The sequence below is a fragment of the Mustela putorius genome, unplaced genomic scaffold (assembly GCF_011764305.1).
Source record: "Mustela putorius furo isolate JIRA1106 unplaced genomic scaffold, ASM1176430v1.1 tig00000275_pilon_pilon_pilon, whole genome shotgun sequence".
Lineage (NCBI taxonomy): Eukaryota > Metazoa > Chordata > Mammalia > Carnivora > Mustelidae > Mustela > Mustela putorius.
The window spans coordinates 30,680,123-30,693,536 of record NW_025421341.1 but is presented as its reverse complement, the minus strand read 5'-3'; the positions used below and the strand labels follow the sequence as shown (position 1 = coordinate 30,693,536).

At 37.6% G+C, this 13,414-nt stretch overlaps 1 protein-coding gene across 4 annotated transcripts in view; it reads left to right on the top strand.

Moving 5' to 3' along the window:
* LOC101693015 (SPHK1 interactor, AKAP domain containing) overlaps positions 1-13,414 on the top strand; it is a 172,229-nt gene that overhangs the window by 34,460 nt on the left and 124,355 nt on the right. For all 4 annotated transcript variants that reach the window (XM_045078826.1, XM_045078825.1, XM_045078827.1 and 1 more), the window contains one exon: positions 5,167-5,272. In XM_045078826.1, coding sequence (XP_044934761.1) covers positions 5,167-5,272 — 106 coding nt within the window. The remainder of the gene's footprint in view (positions 1-5,166; positions 5,273-13,414) is intronic.

Below are 13,414 nucleotides of genomic sequence, written 5' to 3'. Positions count from 1 at the left end.
ATTTTCAAAATTTGGATAGTTCTTCCCTCTGAAAAGCTTACTGAAGTCTTACAAAATTAATGAGGGCCATTTAGGTCTGCCGCTAATGAACTGGGGACATATATAATTTGTATGGGTGGCATGATAAGAAAATCATGCTCTGAAATCTCCAACATAGAAAAGAAAAATACGAGTATAGAAGAAAAAGAAAGAAAGGAAGGAAGGAAGGAAGGAAGGAAGGAAATGAAAGAAGAAGGAAAGAAAGAAGGGACTTCATACCTAGGAGATAAAACCAGAGAACTAGCAGAAGAATATAAGAGCACACATTGTAAACAAAAACTTTTGCACCAAGCACTTGCTAAAAATGCAAGGTAGAGTTTATTTGAGTTACTGCAGTAGGGGAGAAAGACATCAGTATAGAATATTGAGCCCAGCTCCACATACAACAGGGACAAATGGGGACTTCCAGCCAATAGGCAGAGTAAGGGGGTCAGTGTACTAACTGGAAATACTGAGAGTAGGGAGATTCTTGCCGAAATGGCCTAATAAGTATTCTTGCTAAAGGTCAACCAAAGATGTAGCTATCAAGGGTGAGGCATGAGGACAGATGTCAGGGGTGGAGAGATTCTTGCTTGACTAACTTAGCAGGATTCCTTGCTGAAAACTAGGCTCAGTAGGTCAAGGAGAGGGCTGCAGTTCAAGGTCAAGATCTAATTGAAAGGACAGTTGGAGGAGCCTGACTAAAGTCTGGTCAAGGAGAGAGCCTTTGTTAACAGACTGGTCAGAAGGTGAAGGTAATGGTCACTGATTTGTTAGTTGCATGTATCACCCAGTGCTCATCACATAATGTGACTTCCTTAATGTCCGTTATTGAACCCCCCAAAACTAATGATGTACTATATCTTGGCTAATTGAACTTAAAGAAAAAGGAAAAATGATTTTTTTTAAAAAAAGGAAGATGAAAGCAAGAGAAACAAACATCATGTGATTTTAAAAACAAATCGGTTTTTGAAAGATTGACCTAAACCTCTGAGCTTCGAGTAAAAAGTTAATCTGTTTGGGTGAGAGTAAAATAAGGACATCCACTTGAGCACACTTTCACCCTGAACCACGTGAAATTGTGTTTTAAAGTCTTCTAAATTCTTAGTTGGTATGCCATTAAATTGAATTTCATGAGACCATCTCAATTCCTTTTCAAAGATCTCTTCTGATAGATGGAAGCCTTTATTTTTCTTCCAGTATGGAGACGGAAGGATTTAGTGTAAAGCTCACGAGTAAATATCCTTAATACGAGAGAGATAATCAAAGGAATGGAAATTGCTACATTTTACTGCAAACATTCTGTAAGTGGGCAGGAAATAAGAACAAATCTTACCTTTAAGAATCTGCTAAATTTATTTTAACTTTACACTCTGTTTACTTGAAATTTGAGCGATAATAGCCGCAGGATCCCTTTTCATTAGAACTATCCTGGGAAACTCTTTAAATGATCTCCTCAGATGTGGCTTATCTCACCATCTGTCACCACTGCAGAAAATTAAGCATTGAATTCAAACACACTTTTCTGCCTGATCTTTTAATGTCCACCAGGATGCTCAGAAAGATAAGAACAAACAACATGAATAAGTACTAATTCTGCATCCACCCTGCCTGGTGCTGTTCTCCATCCTCCTAACAGGTCTCTGTTCTTTCAGTATTGACAGCCTAAAGGAGAAATAAACAAATATTAAAAAATTATATGCCATTTGACAAGTGTTGTAACAGGACATGGTACAGGATGCTGTTGGAACACACGAGAAGAGTGCCTGTCCCATTTCTTGGGTTAGGGTAAGGTTGGGAATAGGAAGAGTGGTAAGAGTGTGAGTGTGTTTGTGTTTGTGTGAGGCACTGGTGAAACGTTGGAGAGAAATAGTGGCCTTCTCGGCGAGGAGGGAGGTGCAAGAGGTGATTTGTAAATGGAAAAGGTAGAGTAGGCATTATTCAGGAGGAAGGAGGGGGGCCTGGGATGGGTGTTCTTCAAAGAAGAAACACCACGTGCCAAAGATTTAAGGACCAATTGGAATGTGTATTTAATTTAACATGTCAGATGAATGATTCTCAAAGTTGAACAGACATGTGAATCCCCCAGGTTGAATGTTAACATGCAAATTCTGATTCAGTAATTCTAGGGAGAGACCTGAATTCCTGGGTACATAACCAGCTCCTAAGAGATAGCAATGCTGTTGGTTCACAGACCAAACTTTGAGCAGCAGCATACTGACAACTTGATTTCCTGTAACAGGACACTTCTCTCTCTGGAGAAGTCACTGACTATTCCCTAAGCCATTGTCACTACTGATGGTGACCTACTTATTCGCACTGCATGAATCCTTGATGATTGCCCTGTGGTGATAACTCAGCACCTCATTCACATAAGATATTTTCTGTAAGGGAACCTACTTCTCATCCCTTAGTATTGTTAAAGTCACTACTTCAAACTCTACTTCTGTACCTTCTTTTCCACCTTGATCTACCTCCTCATTGAAACACATTTAGCAGTTTCACCATGAAACCGGCTGGAAAGGATGTGCTTAAGAAATATTGTCAACATTTGTCAAAATCAAAGAAAATGTCCTGGGGAAGAACTTGCAGCCTTCCTCATTAGGAGCAACTTATAAAGCTGTACTGTATCTTGACAGCAATTCTTTTAATGCCAATTTGTACTCATTTTAATAAATGCATGAGTCTCGTCTTGCTGTCTTTGTCTTATCCTGTAGCAGTCAATGTTCTGCTTCTCCAGAGACCAAGGAGAGCATCTTTGCAGATACTCTAAAAATTCCATCTCCCTCCCAAAGGCATGGGAACAGATTGGGCTGCATTATCGAGTTACTTACTGGGAACTCACACCCATGTCACATGGTCTAAAAGAGAATCATCCCTATGTATATTAGGCGTCACCAAATTGATTTTAATGTGTTTCTGGGGACTAGAAGTTGCTTTCGCTTTGAATATTGGTGCAGTGGTACTGTGTCAGCTTTATCAGATAATGCACTGATTTTACTCCAATATGAGACTACTACCCTGTTTAATTTTCATAACAATAGATAAAATAAATTAATTCATAAATCAATACACACATAGATGCAGATATATATTTAAAATCACTTCCTGTATTAGTGCTATACAAAATTAGCATTAGGACTAAGGAGTGAAACTTAGAAGCAAGCAACACTTTCAAGGTCTTTCCTCACCTTCATTTCCAGCTGGGATCTCAGAGTCATCTCAAAGGCAGTCGGGCTCTCATATCAAGGCATATGTGGGTAGACTTGTCATTTCGTCCTTCCACTAGATTAACACAGCAGTCCTTAAACCTTCTTATGCAGAAGATTACCATAGCACCTTGTCTACTTGCAGTCATATACAACGTGCTTTATGGGGAAACAAGGAATTTCCATGGGTGATCTTTTACTTTTTTCTGTGTTCCCATTAACCCTTGCTTTGGACCTAGGTAACTCTCCCCAGGGTAGATATCATTCCCCTCTAGAGCAATCAGAGATTGGTGACGCTCTTTTCCGACACTGTTTTATATCAGATCTGTCTCAACCTCACTTCTCAGTTACTTCCTTCTCACTCTTAAGGTTGTGAGCCCTGTAAAGAGAAATGTGAGATGTCCTCACCCTGGAAAATATTATTTTCTTGACTCATGAGCCAAGTTATTGCAGACCCAAGTTAGCTTGGTCTATTGGCTTACCTTCCACACCTACCAATGATAAATGTTTGGCATTTGGGTAAAAGCGGAGCTGTCTTCAGGCCAGGAAAGCATTCACAGGGAATCTGGATTTGGGTGTGAGGGATAGTCACATTTAAGTGTCAGTTCAAAGTGACCAGCCCCACATTGTGAGACACCCATAAAAATAAGGCCATGGGCTCTCCATGATGTTTTGCAAGTGATTTCTTGTGCCAGAAAGGACCACAGACTTTACTCCCAACGTTCATTTAAAAATGAAGGGACAGACCCAGAGAGCAGGAAGCAGGAATCTGGAGCCAAGTACAAGCCTCCTTTCCTTTTTCCTTTCATGGCCTTTTCCTAGTTAAGCAAGGATTAACATGAGTGCACTCCTTTCACTTAAATCAGCTCACTTTAGTCCTCAAGGTAGCAATTATTCAGAAAATAATAAAGAAAATTTAAAGTAAAACAGATTTTGCGTGAATTAATCTGTGTAATTTTTAGCCAAAGCTGTAATCTGTTATATATACCATCCTTAGTCATTTAAAAAAAACATTCATAATAATTAATAATGTAAAAACTAATAGACTACATTTATGTGTTTCTGACTTGTGTTTAATTCCAATGGAATGAAAATGGACTAATTTAGAACTTAAAACATGAGGGTTATATATTAGGAATGCATTAACTAATCTATTTGCTGTTTCTTTTAAGAGAAAATTATTAAATGTTGGCTTGATAATTATGTAAAGAATTATTAGATCATATTCCAAAAAATGTATTTTGAGGAGTTGTTCATATTCTACGTGGTCAAGAACAACAAAAATAAAATGTGTAGACTTCAGATACCCATACCTTTTCTTAAAAAAATTCTTAGTATTCATGCTTTCAGAAGAGAGATATTTAGGAATCCATTAAATCCAGAGGGCTTTTGTATTATAATTCAACCAAATTCAAAATCTCCCAGCCATATCATGAAAAGTAGGATTGGCAATGATTTCAACTAGACATAGGGAGAAGGGATATAAGTCTAGAGTTTTGGAGACAGAGAAGTTAAAGTAATGCTTCCAGCCAGAGAGATCTAAAGAGATGATGCGCCTTTTTGTAAAGCCCACATTCTTTTCATGGTAGTGCCCTGTCTCCTGATTAAAATTATGTTAATGTGACATTCAAAAAGCATTATTTGGCTTTTAAAACTGCTTGCTTAAGAAAAACTAGCAGGGCTGGAAGTCAGAAAGATACACCTGTGCACGTAAGCCAAGAGAAGTCACTGGATTACAGTGTCCTGTTCCCAAGAGAATAGCTCACATTGGTTCCACCAATTACGGGAACAAAGCCAACAGAAACAGTGTCAGCAGGATTTGCAGTTTCCGTGCACTCTGAAAAGCTGGCTTTTGCTAAAGCACATCATGCCTATTCTCTTCTGAATATGGAGTTGTCTCACCAGAATGTGTTCTCTTTTGTGTTTTGGGCACCAACAGCAACTTGGAGTCACCACTGATGTACGAGGTGTCAGCGGCACAGGAGGGCATTGCCAGCGGGTTCTTGAGAGGTGGCCTGGGGAGCTCCATCACAGCCTGTAAGAAGGTAACCTTGCCCTGTTGAACTTGACCGCTAGTGTAGTTTGACTCTCCAAGTACTTCTCCTAAAGCAGAAAACAACAACAACATCAAACACTGGAGTAACCCACAGTTTGCTTGGCAGGTTAACCTCTGATGCCACTAAAAATGTAATTCATGAGAATGATCAGAAAGCTCGAGAAATTCAGATAGGTAGGACTTGAAAGCTATAAGCCTCTGCTGTGGGTCCACCAAAGCTTCCACCTCTTCCCTTCACAAACTTGGCCATGGGTAACAACTTCTCATTTCCTTTCATGCATCTCCTTTCAGAAAAATCTTCCCAGGCTTTGAGTGGCTCCCCTTATAGGAGACACCTAGGTCTGTACCTAAGAAACACTCTTGGCTATTCTTCTTCTGATACTTTCTTAAAGAGAAGGGTGTGCTTGGCTTATTTTATTATGAGACACAGAGTTACATTTCCTAGAATATAAACTTTAGAACTAATAGACAAGTCTTGCTTTAACATACTTGCTGAAAGTTGTCATTTGAACATTATAAATTCATCTACTTTGTTTTTCCAGTCAATCCAACCTAAGGCCCAGAAACTTAAAACGTCTGCTTTCCCACCAGTAGCTTTTGTTACTATTTGCTGCAGAATTCCAGAGGAAGATGTGTTTAATCTCATCTAACATTAGATGAAATCACACTGCATTATTTCATTAGTTATTTTAAAAAGGTTAAATGATTAAAAATACTCATGATTATAGGGGTATATACCCCTATATTATAGGGGTATATTCCCCTATAATCATGAGTATTTTGCATGTGCTTTGGAATCCAGCAGAAATGTGGATGAGTTTTACTCACTTCTTCCTACTATGACATTGGACAAAACCATTTAAAGTCCAGATACCCTGGTTTCTGTCTGTACCATGGTACAGACAAATTCTCTTACCAAACATATTATATAGTGTGTGTATATATGTATGTGTGTGTATGTAATTATGTATACATATTGTAACATCATGTATGCATAAGTATATTAATTGATTGATTACTATACCCAGTTAAGCAGTCTTATTTATCCTCTGCTTATGTGATTTTTATATAATTTTCAAGTACCAAAGAAAATGAAACACACATATCTGTGTTAGAGAAGATATGCTGTTTATAGAAAAGTAGCATTAAACATAATTTTACAAAAGTATTTGCATGCGTATGTTCATAGCCAGATATAAAAATAAACTGGTCTAATCAGTTCAAGGCTCTAATGTTCATGTGTTGTATGATCTATTATTCATTCTCCTCTAATAAAATTCTTATAGTAGAGTCAGCGCTATAAATGTCCATTTTTAATGCAGAAAACTGAAGTAGTATAATTCAAAGTGATTTTGAGTTACTTATATAAAAGAGCTAAAACTGCAGGTCTTCAAGCCTTGGGGTATGTTCTATCAGCTCTGTAGCTCTAAATGATAGTCTTTATCAGATCTACACATTTCCCAAAGCTAAATGATTTTTCATTTATTTTAATTTTTAAATAACTCCATTTCTATTGATTAGAGTCCATGTGGTATTTAAATTAAGGATTGAAGCCAGACTGCTTGAATTTGACATCCAGTTCAATCATTACTAGTTGTGTTATCTTGAGCAAATTATCTTCTCTCGTCATGCCTCAATTTGCTCATCTGAAAAAAGGAAGTAAAGGGTGAGGATTCCGTGAGCTGATAGATGTGAAATGTTTAGAATGGTGCCTGGCTTACCGTAAGCACTCAAAATGAAGACTACTATGTGTAACATTATTCTATAGCATAATTTGTTGATAAGTACATGGTGCCAGAAAATAATTCAATATACATACTGCCATGTTGAGAGAGTTAGCATTTTATGCTCTGTTACCTCGACTACATTTTTTTTTTCCTGGAGAAAAAAAGTAATCATATTCACTTCTTAAAAATCATGTCTGGAAGCTACTGAATAGAGCTCTTTGGGGCTAATGTCTACTCAAAAAATAAAAACCCAAATGCAATCATTTATTATATATATATATATATATACATGCAATCATTTATTTTATATATATGTATATATATATGTGTATATATACATGTATATACATGTATATATATACATATTATGTATATATACATAATGTATACATAATGTATATATACATAATGTATATATATGTTCATGTGTTGTATGATATATATATACATTATGTATATGTATACATAATGTATATATATACATATAATACCTGTATGTATATATCTATGTAGGTGTCTGTGTGTGTGTGTGTGTGTGTGTGTGTGTGTGTATATGAATTTAAAGTTTTAAATATAATCGTACTCTTACCACAACCGTTTCTAGAAGTGTTAGCAGGTTAAACCATATGAAGTTTTCTTTTTACAGATTAAAAACGATCAGTTATAGGCAAACTCATATGGCCTGGTACAAATACATTCAAAATTCTGTTAGATCTTGGGGAGAGATACAAGAATGCATGTATATTTATAGGCTAGTTTGGGAGATAATACTGGTTTCTCATGTGAAAAGTCAAACAGTAATTCATATGTGAGATAACTAGATAGTAATATCTGAAGATAGTCTCAATTATGGGAAAATGAGTATTGTGAGCATTTATAGTGAAGAACAGAGAGAAACTCTGGACCTGAAACAGACAACAACAGTCTTCAGAAAGAGAATTGGATCTTAATTTGGGCTTCCAAGTATGATCGAAATTTGAATGAGTGAATTAGATTGATTATCCAACCTATTTTAGGAAGGGTTGCTACAAATTAATGCAGAAGTTAAAACCTTTGTGTCCTGGAATATTTTTCTAATGTTCAGAAGTACATGCCTTTCCTTTTAAATGTTCTCTTAAACTTATATAATAGTTTCATTTAAAGAAAGTTTAGTAGTCTTCTGTGCCACATGTTATCTTCCACGTGGCTCTGATTGTTTTCCTACCCTTCAAAAGAGTAGTTCACTATTGTTTCCTTTTTTTATATCTGGAACTGAGGCCCTCAATAAGAAGACACTGAATATTGAATAAGTTCATGCTTTTATTTTATTATTATATATTACTGCAAACTGATTTAAGTGATCATTGATCAATTTGAAAAAACAAATCTTGTTAATCACAGATAATGGGCCTGGGCAAGTGAGAATCTATAAATGCACATACAGTGTGTACTCGAAGAGACAAAAGACAAGGAGAGCTCTATCTTAGAAATAGCAAGGCTGTCCAGCTGAATCACCACAGTTCACAGTCAATCAACCTTCAGTAAGAGTACCATGGATAATTGAAATCTATTGGTAATTCCCCAAACTGATTTTATGTAATAGCCTCATCTTCTTCCCCATCAAACCTTCTTAATCAGAACTGACATATTGCTAAATTAACTGGTGGATGAAATAAAACAAGGTTCTGAAAGATAATGCACTAGTTGGATAATCAGCCTCTGAAAAATTGCAAATTGACTGAGTTTCTTTCCTGTGTGTCACATTGAATCTCCAAGGGTTTCAGGAATCCCACCCATGTGCAATTGCTTCATTTCCTCTTTGCTGTTGGGGAAATACAGTTGCTGGGAGCCACAGCTGTGAAAAAGCCATGGCATCAGGAAAAAGATTTGGGTGGACTTATTTGAAGAAGGAACTCCTTAAGGGACTGCCTTTCCCCAGAGCTAAGATGACTATACCACCTAGCCGTAGTTTACATGTATTGTCCTTGCATTTTGTTAATAGACCCCCTTTTGCTGTCAGAAATGGCACAGTAAGTCATAGGATTCTATAGAATGAGCTCAAGCTTCAGAAGGATCCTTTCTCAGTCTTCTTCCCTTCCTCTAAATGCTAGGAAAGTTACCAGATAAATTCTCACTGAGGTAGTAGTGATTGTGTAGGTTAATAAAGTTGTGACAAAACGAAACCTGTTTTCACTTAATTCTGCTACTGCTGAACTAGTTCTGTTGCCCCCTCCCTTAACTTCCATTGGTAATTAATCCTATTGAAACTGGACTTGAATTCAGAATTCTCCAAGTCTTGAAGCTCCAAGCTTTAAGACACCATCAATCCATCCAAGTTGGAATGTGAGATCTCCTCTAGGTCACAGTAATTTACCGATCTCCAAACTCAAAGAAAGTCTTAATGTGTGCAATGTGATGGTCCAAAAATCATGTGTTTAAAAGGATGGGATTTCAAAATTTTACAGAAAAAAAATGGGAGAGAAAGAGTAGCTGGTGGAGAGTGAATGCTAGAGCCCTGTGTGCTACCTCTTGAATCTTATCTCACATAGATCTTGTCTGATGTTACTTCTTCTCATAGGATTAGTCGTTCCTATAAGACCAATATGATCACTATTGTTAAACTGAATCATAGGGATTTTTCATTAAATGAGTTAAATGATAATAAATGTTATGGTTTTATATCTGTTAGACACAAAATGAAAAAAGCCTTTGTATTCTCTTTATTATAAATCAAAACCTCATCTCTAGGAGGCAGTAGGATGCCATAGTAAAAAAAAAAAAAAAAAAAAAAAAATGGACCTAGAATCTAAGGATCAAAGTAAGATTGCAGATTTCTCTTTTACTATGTGATCTTAGGCTAGTGACATAACTTCTCTGACTCAGATGTCTTAGGGTTGGTGTGATGTTTTTATACAAAAGAGTTTGGGGGGGACGCCTGGGTGGCTCAGTGGGTTAAAGCCTCTGCCTTCGATTCAGGTCATGATTCCAGGGTCCTGGGATTGAGCCCCACATGGGGCTCCCTGCTCAGTGGGGGGCCTGCTTCCCCCCCCTCTCTGTCTGCCTATCTGTCTACTTGTGATCTCTATCAAATAAATAAAATCTAAAAAAAAAAAAGGTCTGGGTAAGTTCTTTAAAAAAAAAGATTTATTTATTTGAGAGAGAGAGAACATGTGTGTGTGATTTGGGGGAGATGCAGAGGGAGAGGGAGGGAGAATCTTCAAGTCGACTCCCCACTGAGCACAGAGCCTAATGCAGGGCTCAATCTTTTGACCCATGATATGAGATCATAACTGAGCCAAAACCAAGAGTTGGATGCTTAATGAGTCACCCAGGTGCCCTGCTTTGTGTAAATTCTCAGTACACAGCTGATGCTCAGTAAATAAATGATCTTTACACAGAGCAGTATTTATTTATCTAGAATTTAAAAGCTAATCTGAGGTAGCATGCACTGCCCTCTCATTATGTTGAATCTCTGTTAGATTTTCTTCTGCTTTGAAAGCATCACACTCGATGTCACATTTTCATAGTAAGTGGACATTTTCAGTCCTTGCTTCACTTCATGGGACTAAAGATGTGCTCTTTAGGGTATCATGGAATCAAGTCTCTGAATAGGATTCATGTGATGAAAGAATTGTTGGGGAAAAATCAACCCCCAAATATTCTTCTCTTTTTATGACACGTTAATTAAATCCACATTAAACCCGGACCTACCAAAGGCAGCAGAGGGAAAAGACTTGAGTTTCCCAGAGGTGGGGTTTGATCTTCATAAGATACCTGATATTCTCTTTGAAATTTCAAGAACATTCTTTTAAACTGGCCTCTTTTAAACTGAGTTAAATTTGTTGTCAACAGTGGCACAGAAACCTCTGAAGGACTGTCAGAATGGATGTCCCTGGATGCTCCGTCTTACTCTGTAAAATACACTTTCATCTAAGCTCAGATCGTTTTGATGGCATGTAATTAACAAAACCAATTCAATTAATGTGTGTCGGCACAGACATATAAATTGGGAGGCTTTCTCAGGATCTGATCTCTATCTCCAAAGACGTTTTTATTAGTCAGAATTGTATTGCTCTGGGCCAAACGCCCCATTAATACTTCTAGGAAACACATGATAGAAAATAGCTGTAATATTCTGTGCTTCTAGAAGCTGATTCTTTACCGGAAGGAAGGACTTTTAAAAAATGTAAATACAGGGCGCCTGGGTGGCTCAGTGGGTTGAGCCGCTGCCTTCGGCTCAGGTCATGATCCCAGTGTCCTGGGATCGAGTCCCGCATCGGGCTCTCTGCTCAGCAGGGAGCCTGCTTCCCTCTCTCTCTCTGCCTGCCTCTCCATCTACTTGTGGTTTCTCTCTGTCAAATAAATAAATAAAAATCTTTAAAAAAAAAAAAAAGAAAAAAAAAATGTAAATACATAAATAAAATTTTAAGAATCAGCATAATTGGGCATATTCACTTTTTATAGAAGGAGGATACCAGGCTTTTCATCCTGGAGTATACAGTGCTTTTGTCTTCAGCAAAAACAGGCCCTAATCTTGCACATCTCTTGGCATGAAAGCAGCCCAATTCACAGTGAGATGGAAGGGTGGGGCTTCATGTACTACACACGCGAGTTCCTTCTTCAGAAAATGCCAATTCAGTAATCTTCTGTGGGAGATTCTGTGTAAAACTATCAATTATGGCTTATGTTGTAGTTTGAATGTGATTTAGCTTCTCATTCCTACTTTGGAAGACGTCTGTTCACCTCTCTCTGTCTCCAGCAATTGCTCTGCTGTGCTTGAGATCCCAATAGGCTAGTCTTCTGTCCTCTACAACTTGGTTCCTTGAGCATCCTTTTTGCTATGTGTGAAGAACTCCTGGAACGAGCTTGCAGTGCCTTTATCTTTTCTTTTCTTTTCCCTTTTCCTTTCTTTTCTTCTCTCTTCTTTTCTTTTCTATTTTTCTTTTGCTTTTTTTTTTTAACCAAAAAGTAGGACTCTGAAAACCCAAAATAGCTGAGAACATTTTGCGGAGTTGAGGATGATGCTGCATGATGGGAACTAGGCAAGTGATCTTTTTTTTTCCTGAATTCTTGCAGTTTCTCCAAACCTTTATAGTATGTATTAAATATCCCTGGTTAAAGGGATCTAAAGTTTAAAAAAAAAAAAAACAACTCACATAGCATTCAAAAGTCTCCTCCTTTCTATTTTGGGGTGTTTAAAAAACACCTGCCATCCCGACTCCCTACCACTTACCTTAAGGGTTACCCTCCTTCCAGTCTCCCAGACAAGCAGCCCTCTTGATTTTGGAGTCTGGCGTAAATGGTGCATTCCTCAACAGCCCTAAGAACTTCTGCTTTTCCTGTATCCTGTCACGTTTGCTATTCTGATTGAAATGCCCAATTGTCACTTCCGCAAGTGTCAGAGAAGGAAAGAAGGATACGACCTGGATAAATTTGAACCTTTGGCTCACGAATCCCTGAGAATGAGCCCCCTCATTTCTGTGTTCATATTTAGGAGACTTATCTCTGCGTTTCAAAAATGAGACCCAACATGAAAGACCCTTGTGAGGGCTCATACTCTCCCGGATGGAAAGCATCCAAGAAACAGATGTCTTCCTTAGCAACTTATGTGTCCATCTGCTTACATCTTAGAAGGTTGACTTTTCCAGTAGCTTCTTACAAGCAAGAGAAGAGTGAAGAAATGAGAATTGCCCCTTTCTTATAATTGCCAAAGGCTAAAGGCATGCATCTATCCTCAAATAATACATGACCATTAATTTCACTGTCCCTTTGACAATTGGTAAATTTTGCATTACCTATGCTTTGGAAGCCTATACAAAACAATCCAAAATCAATGATAAGCCCTGATGCATGTCATAGTTTCTGACAGGTGTGTTTTTCTTAAATTTTGCTTCTCCTAACATTAAAAATCACATTCCCCTTTCTGATTGTATCAACATTACTGCATTATACTGCTTCTAAGTAGCAATTAAATAGCAATCAGCTTTCCTCTATTTATACATCTAACTTTATTCTGTTTAAAACATTGCTGACCATTCATAAATTATACTATATTTGCATTTCCTGAGCCTATCTGTTTCTGTAACTCTTGCATTTTGTACTTGAGACTCAAACTCAGTTATCACTTTTATGCAGAAAAAGCTCTGATCAACTTTCAAAGCATTCTTCAGCCAGCTGACATCTGTGTGATGTGGCAGAAGTAAACAAGTATGGCTTGATATTTCTGAATTGTCCTCCATGCTCTTAGAGCATTCTGTGACTCCACAGAGATACAATGTGGTTTCCAGGAAACAAGTAATTGTGTAGCCCGAGAAAAGCAGGGAGATATCCATTCCTGTCCCTGAGGCTCTGTCTAGTTCACTTCTTGCCACATTAGGATGCACTCTGGCCCAGATCAACACACAGAGTCTCTAAATTACATACAC